The 27,073-nt window shown below is 43.4% G+C and overlaps 1 protein-coding gene across 2 annotated transcripts; it reads right to left on the reverse strand.

Annotated features, from left to right (window-relative positions):
• Positions 1–704: 704 nt before the first annotated feature.
• pi4kaa (phosphatidylinositol 4-kinase, catalytic, alpha a) lies at positions 705–26,195 on the reverse strand. Of its 2 annotated transcripts, none has more exons than XM_068573711.1 (54): positions 26,008–26,195; positions 23,324–23,440; positions 23,140–23,233; positions 22,942–23,030; positions 22,509–22,581; positions 22,172–22,419; positions 22,014–22,080; positions 21,215–21,363; positions 21,063–21,128; positions 20,568–20,664; positions 20,292–20,483; positions 20,108–20,208; positions 19,499–19,628; positions 19,208–19,337; positions 18,588–18,683; positions 18,300–18,483; positions 17,808–17,908; positions 17,560–17,728; positions 17,160–17,210; positions 16,311–16,419; positions 16,090–16,226; positions 15,867–16,000; positions 15,703–15,785; positions 15,217–15,287; positions 14,710–14,834; positions 14,533–14,614; positions 13,993–14,076; positions 13,805–13,894; positions 13,591–13,710; positions 13,123–13,215; positions 12,856–13,012; positions 12,609–12,736; positions 12,221–12,379; positions 11,773–11,924; positions 11,581–11,688; positions 10,721–10,848; positions 9,153–9,308; positions 8,854–8,933; positions 8,576–8,775; positions 7,744–7,831; positions 7,481–7,648; positions 7,343–7,396; positions 7,131–7,251; positions 6,628–6,757; positions 6,467–6,537; positions 6,285–6,357; positions 5,701–5,881; positions 5,522–5,626; positions 5,206–5,331; positions 4,869–4,989; positions 4,341–4,500; positions 4,144–4,233; positions 3,409–3,492; positions 705–2,734 (listed from the first exon to the last, which is right to left on the reverse strand). In XM_068573711.1, exons 1-54 carry the CDS (start codon positions 26,104–26,106, stop codon positions 2,683–2,685), a joined length of 6,273 nt encoding a protein of 2,090 aa, XP_068429812.1. In that variant the 5' UTR covers positions 26,107–26,195; the 3' UTR covers positions 705–2,682. The 2 variants fall into 2 exon arrangements, with proteins under 2 accessions (XP_068429812.1, XP_068429811.1); XM_068573710.1 differs by having other exon boundaries at positions 10,628–10,848.
• Positions 26,196–27,073: the final 878 nt, after the last annotated feature.

The following is a 27,073-nucleotide window of genomic DNA, read 5'->3' on the forward strand; positions in this document are numbered from 1 at the left end:
CTGTTTGAAGACGACACCTGAGGTAACCATAAAGTACTCACCTAAAAAGGTATCAAGTACTACGTACTTATCAAGTATTACCACTTTGTGTTGCTTTATACTTTAATCCTACTACATCTCAGAGGCAAATGTAGTGCTTTTACCTATACTTTATTTATTATTGAGTAGACTTTAGTCCTTTTAATTCCAAAAGAGAAGAAAAACACAAAAAGGTTTGCAAAAGTGTGTTTTTTTTGTTGTTGCTAAAAGTCTAAAAACAAATCACAAACTAAGCCGACGCTATCTGAATCTTCCTCCTCTTTAAACTGCTTGCCGCTTTCTCGAGATACAACAGACTCTCAGGACTCCTCCTCCTCCCTAACGGATAACAGCTCCACCCTTACCCACCAGGCTCAAGGCACCGATGTCTCTCAGCTCTTAACTTTATGTTTACTGTTTTAAGACGAGAGACACGGACAAGGAGAAAGACAGAAAAAAAGAAGACTTTAACTTGTGTTGTCCTTTAATTAAACATCTCACTGAGAAACACCAGAGCAAGAAAATCACATGAAGAAAGAACAAGAGTTAAAGAGAGAGACAGGAAAGAGATAGAGATAGGAAAGAGATAACGGCAGAGACAGAAAAGAGATAGAGACAGACAGAGAAGAGGTAGAGACAGAGAAGAGGTAGAGACAGAGAAGAGGTAGAGACAGAGAAGAGGTAGAGACAGAGAAGAGGTAAAGAGACAGACAGGAAAGAGATAAAGAGAAAGAGAGAGACAGGAAAGAGATAAAGAGAGAGACAGACAGGAAAGAGATAAAGAGAGAGACAGGAAAGAGTTGGAGAGACAGATAAGAGAGACAGACAGGAAAGAGAGAGAGACAGACACAGAGACATGAATCAAAAGACTGTTGGAACATTTAATCTGTAAATCAGAAGCGTTCACGCATGATCTCTGAACACACGTTTATAGATTTGTACACATTTTTGAAACCCACTACATTAAAAATGGCTTTTTGTGTTCAACAACTCTCCCCTCACAAGTACTTTCTGTGTACTTAAACACACTTGATTATGTAACAACAGTAAACCTGCAACAACAAAAAACAAAGACCACTTCCTCGCACGTCGGCATCGGGATGGAAAGGAGTCACACCACAAACACAGCGTCAATATTCACACGTGTATTGCATAAGGTTCAGGTTTCTGTTCTGTCAAGTATCACGACGGTCAGTTTCTACCTCTACGGGCAGCAGACATGGCTTTTAGGGATTCATATATTTCAGATACACACAGGAATGTTCCCGGACTAGGGAACGCAAACATGATGCCGGTACTGTGTTATTAGACGGGTCCAAATATGTTGGATGTAAAAAAAAAAATTCTAAAAAAAATCCCACTACAGGAACTTAAAAGATTTTTTAAAGTTAATAAAAGCCACGATCTGAGGAAAGTATTGCAATATTTATACATTTGCAGTAGTAAAAACTCATACATATATATACACAAGGAGGAGGGAATGAATCAAGAGAGAAGCAGAGTCATTTATATAGACTTCTATACAACCAGAGGAGTTGCCCCCTGGTGGTCAGGAGAGAGACTGCAGCTTTAACACATGAAGCATAGACTTCTATACAACCAGAGGAGTCGCCTCCTGGTGGTCAGGAGAGAGAATGCAGCTTTAACACATGAAGCATAGACTTCTATACAACCAGAGGAGTCGCCCCCTGGTGGTCAGCATAGATAATGCAGCTTTAACACAAGAAGCATAGACTTCTATACGTCCAGGAAAGAAGTAGTCAAGTAGTAAAGCCCACATGGGTTTGTTCAAACAGTGGGAACAAAAGACCTCGCAGCTACTCAAACGTTCAGGTTGCGGGTCGTTAAGTTCCTGTAGTGGGAATAAAAATAAAAACTCTGAATAAAGTTAAATATAAGTTAAAGCTAAAAGCTGACACGTGGAGGTGAGACATGACCGGCTTTTGAGGATCACAGTCGCACAGTTATTAGAATCTTTTGATTATGTTTTTCACATTTAGCTCTACGAGTTCAGCGTGACGTGATTCTACAGTGAATACTACAGTAAATACTACAGCGTAGTGACATCTCTACAACACCGTTACATTCCTAAAGACTACCGTTGGATTAAATGCCGATTGATTCCTGCTTCGACTTCTCCTCCATCCACCAGCTTAGTCTTCTACAAAAAAAAAAGGAAAAATCTAAAATCCTGCCCCGTTTTTGATCATCTGATTAAACTTCAGATTGTTTTGATCTCGGTGGTTCAAGCTCGCGGTCAGACGGCAGGAGAAGCCGATGAAGTACTGCGACCGATATAAAGTGCATAAAAGTGGATGACGGCGTCGTAAAAGGAAAGCGCTAACGATGACGAACGAATGGTAAATATGGCTCCCTTTTGTTAGCGTTAGCAACAATCAAGAAAATACTTAAAGGGCGATTCAAATTCATCGCTTGGTAAAAGTCGCACATTGTTCTCTACTCTTGAGTTAATTAAAAAAACGCAGAAGTACATTATTTATAAAAATTCGACGATTTACGGAAGGAAAAAAAAGGTAGAGCGTTTTTTGGGGGGATCAAAGTGACGAGCACCCGGCGCCTCTAAAAATCATCAAAAAGAAAAGAAAGAAAAAGTTTTGCTTTGCTTCTTGTGAGGAGACCAGTGGAGGTTCGGCGTGAAGACTCTCAGTAGGGTATTTGGTTCTGGTAATACTGCAGCATGTCGTAGGTTTTGCTCCTGTTTGGAAAACAAAGTCAAACATGTGAGTTCGTATCATGTGACACGTGCAGAAATATAGAGAAATATTGTTTTTAAATGGATATTTTCCTCTATGTTGTTGGAAGGTCCAACCTTTTATGTGAATTTATCATAGACTTAAGGTCCTGGATTACCGCAAAAGTCGGGTTACGAGCCACTACTACCTTTGGTGGGTGTCCCCGCTAGCTACCCGCTGTAGCCAGCTTGCGCTGCTGCTAGTTCCCCGACAACCACCGATGGTAGCGGGACCAGCTCCGGCCCCGCGGGCAGTAGCAGCAGCTACAGCGGGAAGCTAGCAGCAGCGCTAGCTCCCCGCTGTAGCAAGCTAACAGCAGCACTAGCTTGCTACAGCCGAGAACTAGCAGAAGCCTCAAGTGCGGCATTCTGGTTGTCGCCATCTTAGATTTTTTTTTGCAACCAGAAAATGTAAATGTATTTTTAAAACGCTGAGGAAAATATCCATTTTAAAATAATACATCAGTATGCGTGTATAGACAGAGGGAGGGAGAGAGAGAGAGAGAGAGAGAGAGAGAGAGAGAGAGAGAGAGAGAGGGAGAGAAGGAGAGAGAGAGAGAGAGAGAGAGAGAGAGAGAGACAGAGAGACAGAGAGACAGAGAGAGATAGAGAGAGAGAGAGGAGGGGAGTTTTCATACCTGCTGCTGAGGAAACAGCTTTGGATGACTTTGATGATGAATGCTGCCGCTTCTTTCTCACTCATTTGAGGATTAAACCGTCCTCTGATGGACAGAAAAGATACAAATTAACATTTAAAAGATGCAGAAGAAAATGCACTGACAACGGATACACAGCAAGAAGAAGAACACCATCAACATCTGATGAATGTAAAGCGTTCTTTCTTCTCTTCTGGCTCCGTGTTTGGTCTCCACTTCCTCAGGGAAAGGTATCTTTAGCTGCTGAACCCTCCACTTTGTTCACTGTTAGCTGAATGTTTAAATCTACATAACACATTTAATATGACACGGTTAAAGCTATTTTTGTCTAACGTTTGAACTCAACAATAGACACAAAAGATTGATGTATTTATACAAAGTTAAAATAGGATCAATAAAGTTAAAAACTCAAATGTTCACGATCTTTCCGCTGAAGGAGGTGACACAATCGTGATCGAGCCGACTGATGAAAATATTGCAATGTTAATATATTTGCAGTACTATGAACTGGGTTTCTGTGGTGATATTCTTAGAGTTTTAAGTAAAAAAGTATTTTTTCTTTTATTATTTGCACAGAAGAATGGAACTAAGCCTACAATGCTGAAGAGTTTTCATTGTTTTTCCAGGTCTGAAATCTTACGTATTGCCAACTTTAAAAACACACAAATTGTTCATGTATACCTGTACAGTGGTATCAGATGTCTTCCACTGACTTACTTGAGGAGTTTGATGGTCTGTCCTCTGAAGCACGGCAGCCCGGTGTCCAGCATGAGCGTCACGAGAGAAACCACGGCGTCCATGTAGGGTCTTCACGATCGGAGAGGAAACAAACAAACGGCGAAAGTTAACGACGTTACACAAAAAGGTATCTTTCCGTGTGGATAACCGGCTCATCTCCTTCTCCCGTTCCTCACCGTACGGCCAGGTATCCTCTGACACACATCTCCATGAACCACTTGAAGGGCGTGGCCTCCATCTTGCCGCCCATGATCATCACCATCTCGTCGGTCAGCTTGATGTCTGGTTCCCAGCCCAGGTTTCCTCCAGGAGAGCTCTCAAACATGAAGCCAAAGTCTGTGAACGGAAATAAACACCAAAACCAAGGTAGGCGTGAACATTACACAATGTCTTTGTTGTTGGAAAGGGCTGAACGACAGGTGAGCTGATAGGAGGCACCAGACTGAAGAGCAATGAACAAGAAAGCAACCCAAAGAAGTTGAGTCATAGGGCTCTGTGGCACACGCACGCACGCACGCACGCACGCACGCACGCACGCACGCACGCACGCACGCACGCACGCACGCACGCACGCACGCACGCACGCACGCACGCACGCACGCACGCACGCACGCACGCACGCACGCACGCACGCACGCACGCACGCACGCACGCACGCACGCACGCACGCACGCACGCACGCACGCACGCACGCACACACACACCTATGTGGATGATGTGGCCCTTGCTGTCCAGCATGATGTTGCCGTTGTGCCGATCTTTGATCTGCAGCAGGAACAGCAGGAGGCTGTAGGCGGCCATGCTCCGGATGAAGTTATAGCGAGCCTGAGGACAGAAGACAGAAGAAGACAGAAGGAAGGAGGAGGAAGAAGACGGAAGACAGAAGAAAGAAGGAAACAAGAAGAAGGAAGAAAGCAGGAGGAAGACAGAAATAAGAAGACAGAAGAATATTCAGCATTATTATTGAATGATTTCTAATAATATCTTGAAGTTGGTTTCGCTGCTGCACGATGACATCACAGACATGTAAAGCCCGCCCACCTTCTGGAAGGCGAGGGTGGACTCGTCTCCGTACTGGTTGCGGAAGTAATCATACATCCCGAAGTCCGTCTGCCGGCCCAGCTGGTCTCTGGACTTGCAGTCCGGGATGCACTCGATCACGCCACACTGAGGACCACAACAAACACCCGGTTATGGAAATATAATTACCCGTTTTTGGCCGCCGTCATCTTGGATTCTTTTGCAAACAGTCAACATATTAGGACTGAGGAGGAGTAGAGACACCATATACGTCTCTGGTGTCAACCTGTCAATTCACTACATGAAGCATGGACTTTTATACAACCAGAGGTCTTACCCCGGGTGCGGTGGCCACCACTCTGTAGGGGAAGACAAACAGGTCCAGGCCGACCAGCTGGAAAATATTCTTGAAGAGCCCGATGATCTGCAGCGCGAGCATGTCCTGGATACAAAAAAAGTTAAAGTTAATAAAAAGGTCTTGAGAGAAGTTTCCTCCCCAGCGACTGAGCTCCGTACCTGTCTGCAGTCGTCTCCCACTTTAAAGATGGCCGCCTGCCAGCAAATCCGGCGTGACCCATCCGGATTTTCCTCTCCGTCGTCCATGGAGTCGGCCGGGCAGCGGAGGCCCTCCCTCTCCAGCTCACTCACCCCGCAGCGCTTCACCTTGAACTTGGCCAGGTACGGTGCCTTGGCGGCGCTGCAGAGGACGACGCGTTGGAGCCGATTAATCAATCACACCGTTATATTGGGTAATAATGCTCCATGTTGGCATATCACAGGACTTCTGCTTTCATTTAAGTGTGTTTTTTTTGTGGTTATGAACATATGTATTTGCCATTTTCTTGCCAAAAAGTGTGAGACTAGATATTTCGTTATTTACAGGTAATAGTGCCGTAATTTGTTTTGTCTGCTTCGGTTTGGACACTTTTTTTTGACAGTGTGATAACCAATAGATTTGTATTTACCAGTAGAGGGTGGTAAAATTGATCTGTGAGTACGTTGGGTCTTCACATAAAGGTTCTTAATTCAGTGGAGTCAGAACTCAGATACCTGGAAATATAACTCTAATCTGCACAGATCCCAGAAGTCTCCCCTTTTACCTCTGCATGGGCGTTCCAGACTTGTAGTCGATGTCCAGCACGATGGCTTCAGGGTTACTTGGTAGGTAACAGCCTGAAAAAAAAAAAAGTGGACAGACTCACAATGACGTTGCATTTTCTGTTTTTTTTAATGGAAAAAGACATATTTTAATCTGTGATCTCTGCAGAGAAGAGTACGTCACCTGGCTGGACCTTGATGTCGGACAGAGCTTTGAGACACGCCCTCTTCCTCTCCTCTCCCTTTGGAACCGGCCTGGAAAGGAAAACACATCATGGTTTACGTTTCACCAGGAAACCCCTTTTCCCGTCTCTGCTGATAAGTGTGTCAAGTCATGGCGTTTACTTGAGGATGGCGGACACGTTGGTGATCTTGTTGAAGAAGTCGAACTCCCTCTGGTAAAAGTCTTTTGCCGGACCCGACAGAGAACCTGTGATCTCCTCCACCATCTGCTCCAGCAGCTCCCCGATGTCGGCTACGAGCGTGTACATTTACGATTAAAGGACATGCAGGGTTTATAACGAGTACAAATATTCATGCGTTTCATCAAAAAAACATCACATCCCGCTCATGCATCACTCTTCTTATGGAACAGAGTCGGATTTTAGACACAGATCTCTAAGACATTTTTAAAATGGCATTAAAGTTCATTATGTATGTGATTACCTGGTGATATTTTAAGAATCTTTGACCCTCTAAGTATGAGCATTTCTTTTCTGTTTTGTTTTAATTTGGCTGCAAAATATTCACTCAAATGTAAATTATTTTTAACACCTCCTGTTTCTAAAGTGTCGAAAAGAAATTGTGCGTCTCAAACGTGTAAATAGTGGGGTTCATTTTGCACTCACGGTCCTTCTGGTGCGCCTCCTCGTCCATGAAGATGTTGGTCTTCATGTTCCAGATGAACTGGTGGGCGAGAAGCTGAGACTTCTGGGCCGCCCACAGGATGTACTCCCTCACGTAGCCCATCTGAGCGGCACACATAGAGGCAGAGTTTAGAGCCGCCGCCTCATAAAGGATGACTGAAACCAGCTGATACATCCAGAAAGTTTGCGTTCACCTTGTCGTAACGGAGAGCCTGAACAATCTGAGGAATGTAGAACAAGATGGCGTCCTACCGAGAGAAAAGGAAACGTCAAAAAGAGCTGAGACTTGACTCTTTTGAAAGTCTACCGCGCCCTCTGACTGGGTGGCTTACCGGGGGAAAGGAGCGCAGCACCTTGACGCCGTACTGAGCCGTGAGAGGATGAGGAGGGTACATGCTGCTGAAGTAGGACAGGCCGGTGGGTGGGTCCGTCGGAGCCCAACACAGGATGTGGCTCAGCTCAGGAGAGTCGGCGTCGATAGTGTGCCACGTCACCAGGAACTAGGAGGTCAAAACCATGAGGAAATGTGACTACACACACACACACACACAGTCACACACACGCACACACCCCTCATGGGACTGAGTGGGCTCACCTTGACGGCTTCAGGTACGTCGCTGACGGCTCCGGGGTCCAGCCTCACCAGCCGGGTCACTTCAGCCACGATGGCGTCGTTCTTGAATCTGCAAACCGAGGAGGTCAAAAATAATAAACAAACCAGTGTTTTTCACTAGTTTCTTCTTCTGTGAGAGCAAGACTTCATGGTAGATAGAAAATAGAAAGCTGAAATACATGAACGTCGTCTTTTATTTTTACATTACAAACTTCTTTCACTTCTTTCTGTAATGGGGAACCGTTGTCAAAAGGCACAAGTATAACATGATAATATGGCCCTAAAGCTAAAAAATTGAAGCTTGATTTTGGAAATTCTTCATATCTCTTGTGAAAACATAACTTTACTCATGTGGATAAACTGTTTTGGTGATTGGTTTACCAAAGGTCTTAGGTCCACAAAAGCAGTGGAATATATGAATAACATGGGTAATAATAATTGCAATAAAAACGATTTTTTGAAGCCTTAACGCCAAAAAATATGGATTGAAGCAGAATATTTAGTTCCATAAAACACTTTTTTCTAAATCTTTTTTTTAATAAATGATACATTTAGGAATCTACAACATTCTAAATGGAACATTTTGAAAACAAAATCTGAAACAATCCTGCAAAGCCACAACTGAAATATAACTCTACAAATAGATTCATAGATTCAATAGAAACTCATCAAAACAGAATGAATAGAAAAAGAAAGCTGCTTTTAAATGTTGATTTAGAATTGGCGTAGTGTCCCTTTAAGAAAGAGAGAGAGAGAGAGAGAGAGAGAGAGAGAGAGAGAGAGAGAGAGAGAGAGAGAGAGAGAGAGAACGAACCTGGTGGGCAGCTGCATGGCCAGGTAGGGCGCGATGCCCCAGGCCAGGTTCACGTTGTCCTTCCACTGCTTCTCCGTCAGGCTGATGTATTTGGACCTCCAGTTGGCGATGCTGGTCTCCACCGACTGCTCCGTGGCGATGGCCAGCTCCTGAGTGGAGAGCGGGTTGTACCACGTCGTCAGGCGCTCGATCTCGCTGGCCTGCAGGACCGGAAGAGAGAGAAGAGTTAAAACCAGGAGCCCGTCGTGGTCGTGGTCCTTGTGGTCGTGGTCCCTCACCAGTAAGGCCAGCAGCAGAGTCCTGCGCTTCATGTAGTACTTGTGGAGCTGCGTCCCTCTGTTACTCTTCTTGGATGTCCCTGAGATTGTGGACAAAAACCTCGGGTCTGTTTAACGCCTTCGGTATTTTTTTCTCCGGCACAAACACAACCCTGAACTATCGTGAGAACAGACGGAGCAGCGCTTCATGTGCATCACATGTACAGCTGGGGTGTTTATTTTAGATTTTTAACTCCTTTGATTCAAAATCTTCACTCTTAACTGTCAAATAATCTATTTACGTATTCCTCAATACACACCTGACTTCTTGGAGGTGGTGGACATGCCGCTGGACAGCGGGTACGTGTTGATCCATCCCTGGCTGCTCTGCTGGGAGCGAGCACTGGAGTCCACGTTGCTCCGCAGGTCGGCGGCGTTCATCACCGACAGACTGTTTAGTGACGGGTCCTGGTTGTCTGTTACACACACACACACACAGACACACACACACAATTAGTTTGCCCGAGACACAAGCAGCAAACTCAAAAGGGTTCAAAGTCTGAGCGAGAGAAAGCGGTAAAATGGTCGATGATGAGAGCGAGATGAGCGGCGTCGGCTACTCCTCTGCTGGCGTGATGTCATGCGATTGAAAGCGGGGGGGAACCAGCAGGGTTTACATGTCGGTAGAAGCTGCCTTGAACCACTGATACTGGGTCAGATGTTATTGTTAATGCGCGGGTGGTGTGTGGATGGATCGGCTCCAGGATCAGCGGTATCGAGGACTCGTCTACCTGAAGCGCTTTGATGTGTATGAGAATGAGACCATTTCTGTTCTCGGGGTCGTCGGGTATGAAGAGGAGAGGATTTTCTGGGGTGAAAGAAAGAATATTTTATATATGTTTTGTTTTTTTTAACTTCTGTAGAAAGCGAAGGGGCAGACGGGTGGGGCTGACACGATGAAGTATCATGCATCTTAACGCGGATGACAAATTTGCGCTTTTCCTCACAGATGCTTTCAGGGATAGTTTGGATGTTTAGAAGCTGGAGTTGCATGAGGTTCTCCTCCACAGGCGTTGTTTTACTGCAGCAGTTTAGCAATAGACACCAGACTCCATTGACAAAATCAATCATTTGACCTCATGCAACACGGGGGAGTTGCTGATCTACTGCTGCCTCCATCTGTTGGTTTATTTATCATCTGTTGGTTTATTTATGATATTTGGAGACTCACATCACATGAAATTACATAAACACAAATAAACCAACAGATGGAGGCAGCAGGAGACCAGCAGGAGACCAGCAGCGCCCGTGTCCTGGAAGCTTAAATCGCTGTTTTTGTGTATGGAGTCTGGTGTGTTTGAAGAGAGCCGAGATAACAGCTTCAGAAAAAGTAAAGAGGTGAACATATTATACGTATAATGTACACTGATAGAGACTCTTTCAGCTGTTTCAAATACGTCCACAGCAGTACATTGCTTTGCTCCATATGCTGTAGTAAAACTATGTAGAAGTACCTCATACAAACACATGTCTAAACATCACTTTAAGGATGAAAAACAGATTAGTTGTAAAAGGTATGAGAAGGAAGACAGGAGTCGAAGAAAGAGGAATAAAAGGAGAAAACAAGAAAACCAAAAAGAAGAATCAATGAAAACATGAAGAGACGGATAGGGTGCGGATAGATACCGGGATCTATCTGCAGCATCGTGAGGACCAACAGCGTCAGATTTGCCAGTGCGTAGAAACAGCATGCCCCTGCGGCAGTGCAGTCCGAGCTCCACCGCTTTAGGCTTACTTAAGAGCGAAATCGGAGAAGTGCTGGACACGATAAGCGATCCGAATATCCCGGCAGAGAGCGTGCTCGGGGCCGGGGTAGTACCAAGCTCACCGGGTGGGACCAGGTGGCACGCTGCCAGGTACTTCTTGTCGGACAGGATGCTGGCGTAGAAGCGAATTATGATGCAGATGTCCTCGCGCAGACTCTTGTCCCCCTGGGTGGGGAACTTTGGTGGAGCGCTGGAGGGACGGAGAGAGAAGGGTTGAACAATCACAATCTGTTTTTTATTTTATTTCATTATGTGACATGTTTTGTCCTGTAATGCATGTGATTTTATTGTGCTATGACATTATGTACTGTTGCCTTCAATTTAACCAGATTAAAGGGCATTAATTCATTTCTGCATCTCACCGCTGCATTTTATTTCTTAATCAGCACTGCAACTTTTATTTAATTTTTAGCTTTTTATGTTTTACTTGGATTATGTTTGGATGCTTTGAATTGCTGTGTTGTTGAAATGTGCTCTGCAAATAAACTTGCCTCGCTAATGTATGTTCATATATATTGATTTCATATTTTATTTTTTTGTCTTATTTTTAACTGTAAGTTTGCTGTTCATTCCTGATTCAATATCTTGAAAATCAAAAGTCCAAAATAAGCCTAGAATCGTAATATTTGGAACAACTAAATTTAGACGTTATGAACATAAAATTTAATTTTAAATGTCTATGAAAGAAAAGTCAACAATAGTTTTTAACTGGCAGGTCAGAAAAAAATGAAACCAAATTACAATCGGTGAGTTTTTACGAAACCGTCGTACCATCCTTTGTGCTTTGAGTTAAATGCTAACATTAGCATGATAACAAGTTGACTCAAAAGTTGACTCAAACTGCAGGACATTTTACACCTTATTTCTGCAAAAAACAATTAAAGAAAAACACATTAATTGATTAATCAAATGTGTGTGTTACCTGAAGTAATCAAAGGCCGTAGAATAAATCTTCTCTCGGAGCACATTTCTGACAGTTGAATTGGTGAGGACGTCAGAGTGCAGCAGAGACAGACCCAGAGTCAGCAGCCTGGAGCGCAGAGGAGGACATCACATGAGATAAGCACAAACAGGTAAGAAGACCGTTCCACCTTTTTAAACTTAGTTCATGGACCTGAAACGAGGACCGATGGCGGCTACGTGTCGGTTCAGGCTGCTCTTCGCCCCACCGACGTTGAGAGACAGCGAGCGATGCAACAAACTACCGAAGATCTCCACTTGATCTGCGCTGGAATACTTCGCTATCTCGAACCGCTGGACCAGAAACTAGAAAGGTGGGAGGGGAAGGACAAGGCATGAGAGGAAAAAAACTGACTTTTATGTGAAAGTGCCTAAAAGTGACCTTTATGTAAAAGTGACCTTTATGTAAATCACTAAAAGTTAATTTAATGTAGAAGTCACTAAAAGTGACTTATGTCAAAATGATTTTTACGTCAAAGTGACTAAAAGTGACTTTTATGTAAAAGTGAATAAAAGTGAGGTTTATTCAGATATGAGACGAAAATAACGGAGGAGGAGACGATGGACACGGACGAGTTAGAATGTGTTTTTTCATTTCCGACCTCGATCCAGATGTGGTGAGGGGTGACGTCTGGAGGGCAGGGGATCGGCTGGCTCTCCTCCGATGCGGCCAGAGGGTCGGCCTCCACCTTGGCGTCGGAGAACAAGCCCATCTTCAGTTCCACGGTCATCTGCCAGGCGCCCGCCATCTCACGCATGAACTAGAGGGTTTTATCAAAGGATTTTATAAAAGATTGTTTGTTAAAACTGTAAATCACAATCAGATATGTTAAATAGAACCAAAACTGCTATATTTGAATGTATTGAACACCATAAGTAATATACAAGTGAAATATATGGCTGGTACATGAGAAAATTCAAATGTACAAATGCATTGACGGGGACACATGCACATTTAAAATACCTTCAAAATAATAAAAAAGGACGTACCGGTACTTCCACTCCCACTCGAGCGGCCAGCAGCCACTCCCAGCAGGCAATGGCGGTTTCCATGCCGTGCGCCGTGAACATCTTGAGAGGAGACCAGCAGAGGTGGTGCAGGAGTTGAGGGTCGCACTCTGGAGACACCACAAAAGAAGTCCAGACATTTTAAAGACAAGACGGAGCCAATGATTTAATATATGATATTATAATGACACCACTGCAAGCCTCTTTTACGAGAGAGAAAGAGAGAGACCTTTCGTGCTGATGAGCAAGGCGGCCAGCTTAAACATGGCCTCGGTGAAGCCCTCAGGCTGAGATGAGTCGAGAGCCTCCCCCATCTGCTTGATCATCAGCCGGCTCAGATCGGAGTGTCCTTTCACTGCCTGGGCGAAGTGGATCATACCCGACACCTGCAGAGGAAAGAGAAGAAGAGCACACATGAGCCGGGAGAAGCAGAAGTTTCAGAGTTCACGTCCCACAGGATCCGGTTGAATTACGGTTCAGATTTGGTGTTTTTTACCTCTCCGGCGTATCTGTTCCTGAGGTTGAGGGAGGCCATGAAGTTAGAGTAGTCCTTCTTCACACAGGCGGGCCTCTCGGTCAGCTGAGTGGACTACAGGGGAAAACAAATTAATGACCACTTTATTGGGCTCTTTTCAGAGATGAAACACCAAATGCTGACTTTTATGTAAAAGTGACTAAAAGTGACAAAGTGACTTTTATGCAAAAGTGACTAAAAGTGATTTTATGTAAAAATGACAAAGTGATTTTAATGTAATGTGAAAATGTACATGGCCATTAAAGCTGATTCTGAAAAGTGATTTTTATGTAAAAGTGACTTTTATGTAAACTGAGTATTCGGGATGCAAATAAATGTGCGTAACATTGTAAAGCAGCTACAGTTTGTGGCGTCCCACAGAGCTCCGTTCTGGAGCCGCTTCACCTGACTCAAAGATCCTGCAGCGTCAGCGGCGCGTCTGTGACTTACCCCCAGGGTTGTGCTCTGTCTGTTGTAGCCGGCGAAGTGCAGGATGCTTTCTGTGGCCATGGCCAGGCCGGTGTGCTGCGAGAGACCCGACACCCAGTTCTGATGCTTGTTCAGATACTCCTGAAAGAGAGCGATTACAAACACGTTTAAGGCCACAATGTTGCCTTTGTTAACCATGTGTGCTTTGTTTACTTGTGTTGTAACATCGCGTTACCTGGAGGTGGGATTTTGTCACGGACGGCGCCCACTTCATTGCCTCTTTCAGAATCTCCCCACAACGTGCAGCAAAATCCTTCACTATGCTCTAAAATTAAAAAGATATGATGATTTTATTGTTTTTAAAAAAAATATATATTACACATACAGCCGGAGGAGACGTGGTTCCTAATGAAGCATCATTACCTCTCTGGCTTCGTGCGTGTCTGGGACAGTGATTCTGTGCGGCGTGTCGGGGATGTCGTAGTACGGTGGGTCTTTGTGAATGTCCTGCAATAGAGCATAAGAATTATTATTATGGACGTGGTGCACACACACTCTTTCACACACCGCGTTCACCCTTCAAAAACAGACCGGAGATCGTTGTTTGCATGATCCTGTTTAAATAAATCTTGAATAAAAAACATTGTAGCTTGAGCGTTCATTCTCTTTTGGAGAAGCAAAGACTTCGGTCTTAGAGCGTTAAAACTATCATGTTTAAATAAATGTTTTTAAATAGTACATGGTTAAAATTATTTTAGTTGTGTTGAGAAACACCCATTCAAAAATCCTTCAGCATTTCTTTTCGGGGATAAAAATTCAATAAAATACAAGTGTAAATTCCTGAACTGAATTATATATATATATATATATATATATATATATATATATATATATATATATATATATATATATATATATATATATATATATAGCTTGAAGCCACTCCATGATTTCGTGACTCACAGCGCTGAGCGAGAGGGACAGCGTCTGCAGGATGTCCAGCATGGTCCTCAGCACGCGGCCGCTCCACAGCAAGTGCGGGAAACTGAAGGAGGGGGAAAAACACCGTTGAGGCTTCTGCGCTTAAAAAAAAAAATCCCTGCGTCGTATTTCTGAGTGAACCGTCGGGTCGGCTCTCACGTTTCAGCCAGGCCGGATAGATATTTGTCGGCGACTCTGCGGATCCGCTTGTGGATGTGGTTGAAGTTGACCAAGAGGAATTGGGCGTGGCGCTCCAGCTCTTCCTCGTGGGCTTTGGTTTTGGGCTGAAAGTACACAGATTCAATGGATTATAATAACAGAGAAAAAGCAGCAAATTGCATTTGAGAAGCTGGAGATTTTGTATTTTTTTGTATGAGATTATCAAAATAGTTGCAGATCCAGTAAACTCCTTTGAAGGATGAAAACTGAAGTCAGGCAAAATGAATAAAATAATCTGAAAAATGCAAATGTTTCTCTCTTGTTCTGTGAGGCAGTAAAATTACATTTCAGACTTCATCCCCGTTTCTCTCTGCTTTCATCAGACATTAAATGATGAACACAGTTTCAGTGATGAACCAGCGACTTGTATTAATGTTTTTATTCCCTCGTCTATGTTCTGCGTCTCTGCACAGGAACTCCGTACAAAACATATTAAACCAGGGTTACCTTTTCAGCCATCATGTGCAGGAAGACCTCAAAAACCTTGTCGCCAACAGCAATCACACACTGCATCATGCCTGGAATAGAAGATAATAAATATGATTACAAGAAGAAGTAATACCACGTGTAGGGTTCATACACATCTTGACCAATGGATTTCCATGACTTTTTACCAAATTTCCATGACTTTAAATCATATTTTTAACCAAATGTCCATGAAATATGTGTGTAAACAGTAAAAAGTGATAAAATGTAGTATTTAAACTAACAATGAGGATTCAAAGCATACAGTAGACCTTAAATGACACAAATGAAAGAGAGACAATAGTTTGATTAAAAATTAAACATTTATATAGATACCTGTATGTATGCTTATATTTTGAGCCTCTTTCTTTTAAAAGCATATCATGAACACATGAATATAACATGTTTACAGGACTTTTACTACACTTTGGGTTTTTTATTTTTTTTCAAAGACTTTTCCAGACTCACCAGATTTATCCTTCTGTATCGCTCGGTCTTCAGAGTATCGGAACATGACCTGAAAGCGGTCCGAGTCCAGCGCCCGCAGCATCCTGCAGAGCAATAGATGAAGATGTATATATAAAATTTTAAATCACACGCATGACAGCGTGCGACAGTGCCGACGTACCTACCTCATGTACTCCAATCTGTAAACGGACAGCAGATATGTGGACATGGCAAAGTCCAGCTTGTTGATGAGCGCGCACACCTCCGGAGGAGGGTCCAGCAGGTTGATGATGGTGCTGCGCAGGTCGTTCAGCTCCGCCTGAAACCCACAACGAACCCACCTGTGAGCCGGGAGGTCGACCTCACGGAAAGCGTTATATGCGGGCTATTGCGTGTGCCGCCCTTTACCGCGGTGACGGTGTCGTTCTTCAGCGCCGAGTTGTACTGCAGCTCCGAGCGTAAAGGTTCCCCGCTGGGGAACGTGAGCAGCGGCGATTTGGTGGCGATCTCGCAGACTCCCTCGTACCATTCCTCCGGCCACAGGCCTGGAGAGGTACAACGAAGTGTCAGCAAAATGAAAATCCACTGAAGCACGTAGCACGCGATCGGACGTTAGTCGTTAGCTGTACCTGAGCCCTCCACGGCGAAGCCCATGACCACAGAGTACAGCCAGAAGTCCCTGAAGAGCTTCTGCAGGCGAGGCTTTGCTTCCTTGATCGGTGGCAACCTCTTCGTCAGCTGACAGGGAGGAGGAGGAGGAGGAAGAAGAGGAGGAGAAGAACAAGAAAAAAAAGAAGAACAAGAAAAAGAACAAAAAAAGGAAAGAAGAACAAGAACAAGAAAGAAAGAAGAGAAATACAATGGTGGTTATTAACAGTGAACAGCATTTACTATTATTTAATGAACGGAAAAATGATTTAAATCAACATTTGAAACTGAAATGGTAAAAAGATTGTTGTATATTTGGAGGGAGAAACAGTCCTCAACGTTCCTCGCGTACTTGAAGAGAACCACGTTGGAAGAATGTAAATATATTCTTTATTTCCCAACAAATTACAAGCAAATATCCGTCTGTTACCGTGTTGAGGGGAAATTGAGGATTGAGGAGCAGCAAATGTATTTAGTCATGTCCTGAAATTGTACATTCATGGGGAAATGTCCACATAATTATAGTCAAACTTCTGAGCCATGATGTACAATATATTGTATAAGTTATGTATGTTAGTTTGGTAATGTGAAGGGGGAGAAGACTTCCGCAAAAAGAAATCCGGATCCTTTTTATGTGTGAGTGTATTTCCCTTTTTGAATGTGCATGCTCTACAAAAACAGTGTTAAAAAATGCATTCAGGGCTTTATCACAGTTTCAGAGGCTGAATTGAGCTAATTTGCTGGGTTTCCATGACCCATATATATGTATATAGAAACATAAAAAGAGGAAACGTGACAGGAGACGGTGATAAAAAACAATGAACACTCACCACAGCAATGACCGGAATCAGGACCCCGAGGTTTCCAGCACTGCTCGACGCCTGCGGAGACAAAAAGGAGGAGAGGAAGCCCAAAACAATCACACACACACTCCAGGTCAAGTTGATATTTTTCACTCATAAACATTTAACATTTATATCAAAAATAAAAGTCTTAAGCTAACAAAAGAAGGGAATATTAACACAGACTTTTATTTTGAAACAGGAAATGTTGAATTAAGCAGAAACTTGTTTCATGGCTGTGAAACTGCCGTGATGTAAATATGCCGTCAAAATATCATTATGTGTGATCAACTTTTCAGCTGCACGACTTTGCATTTGCATTTGTTTGTAGTTGTGTGTGTGTGTGTGTGTGTGTGTGTGTGTGTGTGTGTGCGTGTGCGCGCCGTACCTTCAGAGCCGGGCCTTTGTCCGGGGCTCTCTCGCTGGCTCTCTTCCCCTCCAAACCCAGCTGGACGAAGAGCTCCAGCAGGTTGACCAGCAGCTCGTCCACCATCTGCTCGGCCTGTAGGTTCGCCGCTATGTTTCCCAGAGCGTTGATCACAGCCAGAGAGCAGTGTCTGCATGCGGGGGAGAGAGTGAGCGTCAACACAGCATATCCCCCACTTTAAAAGGGCTGCGAGCGGCTCATTTACGCACCTGTATCCGTGGTCCTTGTAGTCTTTGTTTGAGTAGACCATGGAGCTGGCTTTCACGCTGATCTGCTGGAACAAATTCCATACCTCCTGGTAGATGTATTGCTGAGGTTAGGAGACAAGTTATCACGTTAGAGATGATGGAAACCTTTACACAAGCAGAATGACAGTTTGTGATGGAGAGGCTTTGTTTTTTTTACACAAATTGCCAAAACAACACCAGCCAGAAGCTGTAAGAAAAATAACATTAACAGGGTTCATACACATTTTAACCCAATTTTTCATGACTTTAAACCAAATGTCAATGAGCAAACTTTTGGGGATTTTATTTATTTACTTTAAGAACCCAGCATTATTGTCAGATTTCTCATCTTTCCGAATGCTTCTGTCAGAGAAATCCACTAAATAAATAATGTGACGGGAGCAAAAAAAAACAAAAAACACCCAAAAACCTCAGAGAGTTAAAAAGTTAACACACTTGTGTACAAACACTCACATTGCCTGTGATGACCATACAGCCCAGCTGGTCTACAATGAGGACATCCAGCTGGGAGGGAGGCTGGCAGAACTTCTGCTGGAGGATCTGCAGGATGGGCTCCATGACTCGGGGGGTGTCCCGCAGGGCCACGGCGATGTGACCCAGAGCCCTGATGGTGTGGTCTGGGATCAGGTGAGCGTCCCTGTGAACGAGAGGGGGCACCGTCGATACAATACGCTTTTCAAAACGAGGACTTTAACGTCTCGACTTTAACGAGTCAAGAGGAACGCGGTAAACTCGACTCACTTGTCGTTTTCCTGGTAGATGTAGAGGCGGTTGGACAGACTGGCGAGGAACGCTTCGACAATGACGTTATCCATCGTCAGTCCGGCTTTCAGGCACCTGCAGACAAAGGGAGGGGTGTGTGCAGAACACGGAATAAAAAACATTTATATATAAATATATCCTTTTTTTTTATTTAAAAAAAGTATATATATTTTTATAAAATACATATATACATATCTTTTTTTAATTTCTTATTTCTTTTTAAATTTATTTATTTAAAAAAATTAAATAAAATAAATATATTTGTTTTATTAAAAAAAGAAATTACATTTTTTATATATGTGTTTATTTAAAACATAAATGAATAAAATAAAATATACATATTTATTAAAAAGAAAAGAATAAAAAGAAATTATAAAATATATATATATATATATATATATGTATAGTTAATTAATTAACGTGTGAAAGTGTCATTGTTCTGCAATATAGTGCCTAAATCACAAGCTTTCACTATAAAAGGGAAGTTTATGGAGCACAGATAGATAAAAAATATGATTTGTTTTCATTGTGTTTGGTGTTTTCCGCTGTAAGTGTTAAAATTTATATATAGAGTAGGGTATGCGTGTGTGTGAACTCACCTGCAGATATTATCGATGGAGATGTCCCGCAGCTGTTCGTACATGGACGGCTGGCTCTTCTTGGCCGAGTGAGTGCTGAGGGTTGACTGGGAATGTTCGTTGGTCACGTGGATCTTTATCTCACCGCCCCCTTACAAAACAAGAAGAAGAATAAGAAGAATAAGAAGAAGAAGAAGAAGAAGAAGAAGAAGAAGAAGAAGAAGAAGAAGAAGAAGAAGAAGACGCAGGAATGAGTATTTTGGTGATGAAGCGATGGAACTGGGAGGTAGCGATGCTCCTGATGAGACTCACCTGTCGTGTACTGGCTGTGGTATTTGTACAACTTCACCAGAACCGGAGACGGAACCACCAGGAAGTCTCTCAGGGACATAGTGACGGAGTGAGCCACCACGGGGAAGCGCTCACATAGACGGCCCAGACCCTGGAGACACACACACACATACGCAGAGACACACACAGAAACATACACACACAATGGATTAAAACAGGAAGTAGTCAATGTACGAGTATTTAGGTATAAGAAAAACTAGCTAAATAATAATTAAAGTACAAAAGTATGAGCATCAAAATGTACTGAAACTCAAAGTGCTCATTTTGCGGCCCATTTCCAGAATAACATATATTTAATTATTGGATTATAATTATTGTGTTTAATGTTGCAGCTGTTAAGAATGGAGCTCATCTTAAATTACTTTATATACATACTTAAGCTAATCATATTAATTTAATATTATATTTAATAAAATAATTGGAAAAGTAAGTACTAACTAAGGCTTTTAAATAAATGTAGTGAAGTACAAATCATCCAAATCAGCAAATGTAATGTTTACATGTGTTTTGTATCAAATCAATAAAGCATCGGGGCTTAACTGATCAGAATCTCCTCTTTCCATGGTGTACCTGAAGGCAGCAGATGAGCAGCGGCATGTGAGCGATGATGACTTTACTGGACGTCTTGGACTGCAGCTTCTCTGACAGTTTGGTGCAGAGGTTCTCGGCTCCTGGCGGGAAAATACATCAATAAATAAATAAAAGAAAGAGAAACATTATACTTTTGAGGCGATGGGGCTTCTGCGCCGCTCACCTTGCTCCTCGGTCACGGCCCACACCATGAGGTCCACGCAGGCGGCGTTGGCCTGGCAGCGCAGCTTCAGCGGGCTCAGCTCGCTCTGCAAGTACTCCACGTCGTGCAGGATCCTCTGCAGCTCCGACTGGCTGCTGCTGAATTGCTCCAGCACGAAGTCGTGCACCTCCTTCACGAAGTCCGTCTGGAGGTCTGGGGAGTATATATGAGTACGTCAGAGTTTATAAGGAAATGCGGCTCATTTTTACGAAAGAAAGGAGATATTATTTTTTTTACCTTTTAAATTGTACAGAGTGTCTCTGAGCATTTTGAATATGGCGACGTACAGAGGATCACTGAAGGTTTTGTAGTAGAGGTGAAGACCAGGATTCAACTGACAGGAAAGAAGCAGAAACATATCAAAGGACCAGTGGTGGACAAACACTATTCACAGGGTCCATACACATTCTGACCAATGGATTTACATGACTTTTCCATGGCTTTTAACCAACTTTCCATGGCTTTTGACCAACTTTCCATGGCTTTTAACCAACTTTCCATGGCTTTTGACCAACTTTCCATGGCTTTTAACCAACTTTTTATGGCTTTAAACCAACTTTCCATGGCTTTCAACCAAATTTCCACGACTTTGCCATGACTTAAACCAAATGTCCATGAGCAAACGAGGATAATTCCAGTTCTGGAAAATAACCATTAAAATAAGTCCATGAGTTTTCCAGGTTTTCCATGATCGTGAAAGATCCCTGAATTAAAAAGGACAAACAGTCATACCTCTAGAAGCTCTGCCAGCGATTCATCCAGCGATTTTAAAAACGATTCGGACACAAACTGTTCGACCTATCGGAGAGAAACGGAGAGAATGAAACCGCACGTTTGTCTAATTGTTGTTGCTCTTCTCAAACGCATCTGCTGTGCCTGCTGACCATGTGGAGGAGCTGTCTGAGCATATCCAGAGGGACATGGAACTCCCCAGAGCTGCTGCCGGTGAAGAGCGGGGAGACAGAGAAGCTGGAGCTGATGGTGGAGAAGTAGTAGTCGGGGTCCACCGCGCTGCCATCGGGGAGGTAGGAGCCTAGAGAGGGAAGGCAGGAGGATTTAAAGGGATTATTTGGGGTTTTTACTACTTTATCTGGCAGTCAGAGAAAGAGGTGAAGACGTTAGCTACGATCTCCCCAAAGCCACAAGGGTTCATTCACTAAAGCAGTAATTTTACCTCTCAGAGCGCAGGAGCTGCTTGTCTACAGCTGCTTCCGACTGTTGGTTTTGTTTGTGTTATTGTGTGACTTTTGTGTTTGAACGAGTTAGTTTACATTCAGCAGAGTCATACAATAACACAAACTAACTAACCCATCAAGGCAGCGGTTTACCAGCAGGTCCTGAGTTCTGACAGGTAAAAATCGCATGTTTTTTCAATGGAGTCTGATGTCTTGGAAGTGAAGGTAGAGCTTCACTTCATGGAAAGTTGATTAAAAGCCATGGAACACCGCTTCAGTCCCCAACAGAAAGTTCTGTCCAACAGCGAGATTAAGAGAAAATATAGCGTTCACATAAAGTCAAATAGATTATTTTCGGTGGGTAAAATACATCACAGCCGTTTTCTTTACTTTGCTCTTGCGCTGGTTCTCCAAACGTAATCCATACACTGACAATAGAGAAGAACCTAATACTTCCAAACATCCAAGCTAACCCTTAGAGTTCAGCTGTTTCCACTCCGGTGCTCACCTTCAAAGTACTGAGCAGAAGGGTCAGCGGGTGAGATGGGAGTCAGACAGGCTCTCTCTGGGCTGGCCTGAAAACAGGGAAAAGGTGCTCGTGAAAACACTTCTCTCATTGACAGGGTTTGGGTTCAGGTTTCTTCGTTCTACCAAAATGATCCGCACCTGCTGGCTGGAGCCTTTCCGCCTCAGAGTGTCTCCCTGGCACGCCGTGAGCAGAGAGCTCGGCAGGATGGAGCGGAAGTCGTTGAAGGATCGGCGGTGCGTCGCGTCGCTGTCGTCGGCCGAGGGCGGCACGGGGGTCACCGGGCGAGGGAACAGCTTGGACAGCAGTGGCTCGTCGGTGTTGCTGTATCGGCCAAAAGCTCGGGCGACGCCCAGCAAGGTGGGCACGGTGTACCTGCACAGGTATTCTGTTCAGAAAAAAAACAACCTTACAGAAAGGTCCAGACAAGAAGCTAAACTACATGCAAAGGAAGCAGAAGGCGTGTTATGTCAGTACCTTTATCATGAGCCTCTGGATTCTTACAGATGTCTTGCAGGACATGCATGATGTCCATGATCGCCTCCAGGATCTGACAAAGATGTCATAATTACGTCACGATAATAACTTAAAGGGTGAGCTACACGTTGTTTTTTTAACTGAACCCTATGTTTTTGGGTCTAAATGACTTGAAATTGACCGAGTAATGAGCGAGAGCACTGCAGCCACGACACCAACAGTGAAATTAAAATGTAATACTTATGTGCAATTCAGCTCCCGTCAATGCACGTCCACTAAAAGTGATTTTTTTGATTTTTTTCTTGTTCTGAAGAGAAATCTCGCACGAGTGTCAGCCGGCATGAGGAGGAGGAACTAATATCAGCCACCAAAAATACACACAAATATATGAACACTCCTTCACACACACTCTCTCACACACACACACACACACCTGTCCTCGCAAGGTCTCATCCCGCTGGGCGACGTCTGAGAGGAGAGTTACGAGACCAAAGGTGAAGTTCTCTGCGACAGGAAGTGTCTCTGCAAGACACAAAGTTCAACAAATAATTTGGTCATCTCCACTTAAAGCGTACCAAATCACACACGGTTAAAGTGAATACTATGCGATATATTCCAGGTGTATCGTTACCTCTTCCTTTGCGTTCTGAGCTCTCTTCAATCCACTGGACTTTAGGAAGCCCTTTGAGCAGCCCGAGGACGTAGGGGACGATGGTGTCTTTGTGCTGCAACACAGAGCATTTCACGGCGCATTAGCTTAACAAACGGACCCGCGAGGTGGAGCCATGCAAGCGAGTCGGAGAAACGTTGTTCACCTGCAGGTCTGACTCCACCAGAAAGACGCCCAGTGCAATGACGGCGTCTCTCCTCCTCTCGTCCAGCTGGAAGACTCCTCTGAAGTCCACAGGGCACATGCATTGTAGCTTCTGCACCTGTGAGAGGACGATACGCCCATCAAAATACTGCCGACTCCAGCTGTTCGGATGAAACAAGTCACATCGCTCACGTCTGGGCTCCATTAGCGATGATGATTTATTTCTTTTTGGAGGAGGATGGAGAGGGGGCTAAATGTGCTGCAGGAATCCAGCCAAACCGGCCTTTAGCATTAATTAGCTGAGCGATGGATTTATCCCCCTATGCGATACGCAATGCAGAGGATGCTGTTTGTGGAGCGCTAAGCTAAGCTAGAGATGAAGAGATTTGGGGTTCAGTTGGTTGTGTGCCAAAGCTTAGCTTGTTGTGTTTGGGCGGCAACAACCTTAAACCTCTTATTGAGCCAGGAAAAAGAACATTTTAATGAAAAAGTAGTTGAAATGCAATATGTTCCTAAGTACCAACGGCTGTTCTGGCGCCGACTGAAAGGAGGTTATTGTACAAACAAAGAGTCGCCTGTGCTGAACCAGAACCCCAGGGTTTAAAGTTTACAACTCGGACCATCGCAAACTAAACGGCGCAAACAATAGTCAATATATCGATTAAGTTGATGCAATGAAAGTTAGATGGCAACCAGTTTAATATGCCAACATGAAAGGGTTTACTGCTGTGAATGTTTGGTGGTTTTAAAGTCCTGGGTGTTTCCTCCCCCCCTAGTGATTTAGAGAAAATAATGAGCAGAATAATCAATAATAATTGCAGCCCGACGTATTCTAGGTCAAAGAGGTGGACAGTGCTAATGCTACCGCAGTTAGCAATAACTGCTCCCGCAGTTATTTCATCACACTCGGCACGTATTGCGCTTTACTTCCTGTTTTTAGTTCAAAACTATTTCCCCATTTTTCTTCAACTTCAGCGGGTGTATTTTCTAATCCCTTCAAAAGGGTTGTGGCCTTGACATAATCCCCAACACCACAAATCCAAACCTCCTGAGCGAGTATCAGTCAACCGCATCGTTGCAACGACTTGAGTTGAACTCTTAAATAATTACCCTGAGCAATTGTGCATCGGGCAATGTTTCACAAGATTTAATGATCACATCTTCTCGGTGGGACTGTAAGTTGTGGCTTTACTTCCTGTTTATAGTTCAAAACTATTTCCCCATTTTTCTTTAACTTCAGTTGGTTGTGGCCTTGCCATAATCCCCGACACCACAAATCCAAACCTCTTGAGCGAGTATCAGTCAACCGCATCGTTGCAACGACTTGAGTTTAACTCTTAAATAATTACCCTGAGCAATTGTGCATCGGGCAATGTTTCACAAGATTTAATGATCACATCTTCTCGGTGGGACTGTAAGTTGTGGCTGTCTGACACACTTAATAACAACTCTCCTAACACATAATAACGACACCTTAATTTACACACACACACAGAAACTAACTAGTCTAGACTGTAGTCCTGCCCGGCCTCTAGTTTTTGACCTAGTTTATTTGGTGCACATTTATACAAGTTGAGAGTAATAAAAATAGCAAAAGCAACTGTGACACAGTGAATGTGGGGCTTTGGTTGCCCCAGGGCGTTGGTGCAGCCTCCCGCCTCTCAGTTAAGCTCTTCATCGATTATCGATCGATCCCGTCACACATATGGACAACTCGTCACTCGGAAAAACGCTGCAATTAGTTAAAAGATTCATTGATCCATCTCGTATCAGGAAGAATTGTGCTTTTATTTTGAGCAGTGACAGCAACACTTTTCTCAGTTACCTATAAAAAAAATGCTCTTGTTTTGAAAACCCGCGAAAACTTAATACAATTGAATAAACTGTTTTATTAAATGAGGACACTGGACCGAGAGGCTGTTTGTTGCAGACTAACGGTTATAACAGGCATGTTATAGGACTACAACGTATGGTATTATGTCATATAGGACTACAACTAACTGTTAACGGTTATTATCATCATGTTATAAGACTATAACTAGCTATTAACAGTTAATATCATCATGTTATAGACTACAACTAGCCGTTAACGGTTGTTACTGTCATGTTCTAGGACTATAACTAACGTTATTATCATCATATTATAGGACTACAACTAAGGGTTATCATATTATAGGACTACAACTAACGTTAATACGTCACGTGACAGGACTACAACTAACGGTCATTACGCCAGGTGACAGAACTACAACTAATGTTACTAGCCCACGTCACGTTAAAGGACTACAACTAAGGTTATTATCATCATATTATAGGACAACAACTAACGTTATTACGTCATATGACAGGACTACATCATTACGTCACGATTCTGATTTGAATCCATTCGCGTTATAAAACAGTGACGTCACGCCGCTTCCTGTGTGAACGGGAGCCTCCTTGATATCGATTGTCGGGAGCATTGATTATTGATTCCAGCGGGAGACGTCGAGCCTCCGGCTTTGAGAAGATTAAAAACAGAGCCGCCATTACGTCTCGACAATGACATGTCCTCCATCCACCGTCACGCGGGGCACACACACACCTGGCCGAGAGGCGAAGTTATTAAAACACACGGGCCTTTTGACGTCTTTTCGACAGGTAACTTTAAAAGCTCGTGCCCGTCGTCGTTAAGCTCGTCGTTACCTTTTCTATTGGTGCCTGCCGGTGAGCCGCCAGCGACCGAGCCAGAGACAGCACGGTGTTGAAGTAGAAGCCCCGGCTTCCTCCTCCGTTGAGAGACATGATTTTTTAAAGACGCCTTAAAACCGCCACGAGACCACAAACATCTTCTTTCATTCGGTCCCGACTAGCAGCGGCGGCGCGCACGACCAACTACGGCAAGCGCGAGGTGGTCAAAAAAATAAAACGCGAAGCAAGGTCACGGTGCATAAATGCACAGAATCAAAGATAACGGAGTACATTTACCCGAGTGCAGTAGTTAAATGCAATATTTGCGGTACCTTACATAGCATGGGCATTTTATGTGACTTTGTACTTTGTACTATACTCCCCAACATACCACTCCATGTAGTATTTAGTATTATTATTATGGATTATGCAATCAAGTATAATAATTTAAATCAGCTCGTTACCAGCTGCAACATAAAAGTGAACATATTGATGCACCAGTAATAATAAATGTGTATTATTCTGAAATGGATCATTCTGCATAATGAGTAATTTTATTTTTGTTACATTAAGTATATTTTAATGCTTTTACTTTTGTACTTTTACATTATGGAAACTTTTGAATGTAGGACCCAGTATTTGTAGTATTTCTCCAATGTAGTATTGATTGTTTTAGTTGAAGTCTCTACAAGGGACTTTAATTTTGCGGTGAAAACCTCTCATTTACAGCAGCAGGGTCTCACAGCCTCATCCTCTCAGTCCTGGCTATGGCAGCGGTCTTCCTTCCTCCTCTCAGAGAGGAAGAAGAGGAGATGGAGGAGACGCTGCTGCAGGGAACAGAGCTCTCCTCCTCCCTCCGGAGCTTCGCCTGCAGGTCGAAGTCTGCAGGTAAAGTCGGATCTGTGTCGTTCACTGGTCTCTGCTGAAGTGTATATATCTATATCTATCTATCTATCTATCTATCTATCTATCTATCTATCTATCTATATATATATATATATATCTATATATATATATATATATATATATATATATATATTAATAATAATAATAATAATAATAATAATAATAATAATAATAA

The sequence above is a fragment of the Clinocottus analis genome, unplaced genomic scaffold (assembly GCF_023055335.1).
Source record: "Clinocottus analis isolate CAN_PGR_092001 unplaced genomic scaffold, fCliAna1.0.p SCAF_13, whole genome shotgun sequence".
Lineage (NCBI taxonomy): Eukaryota > Metazoa > Chordata > Actinopteri > Perciformes > Cottidae > Clinocottus > Clinocottus analis.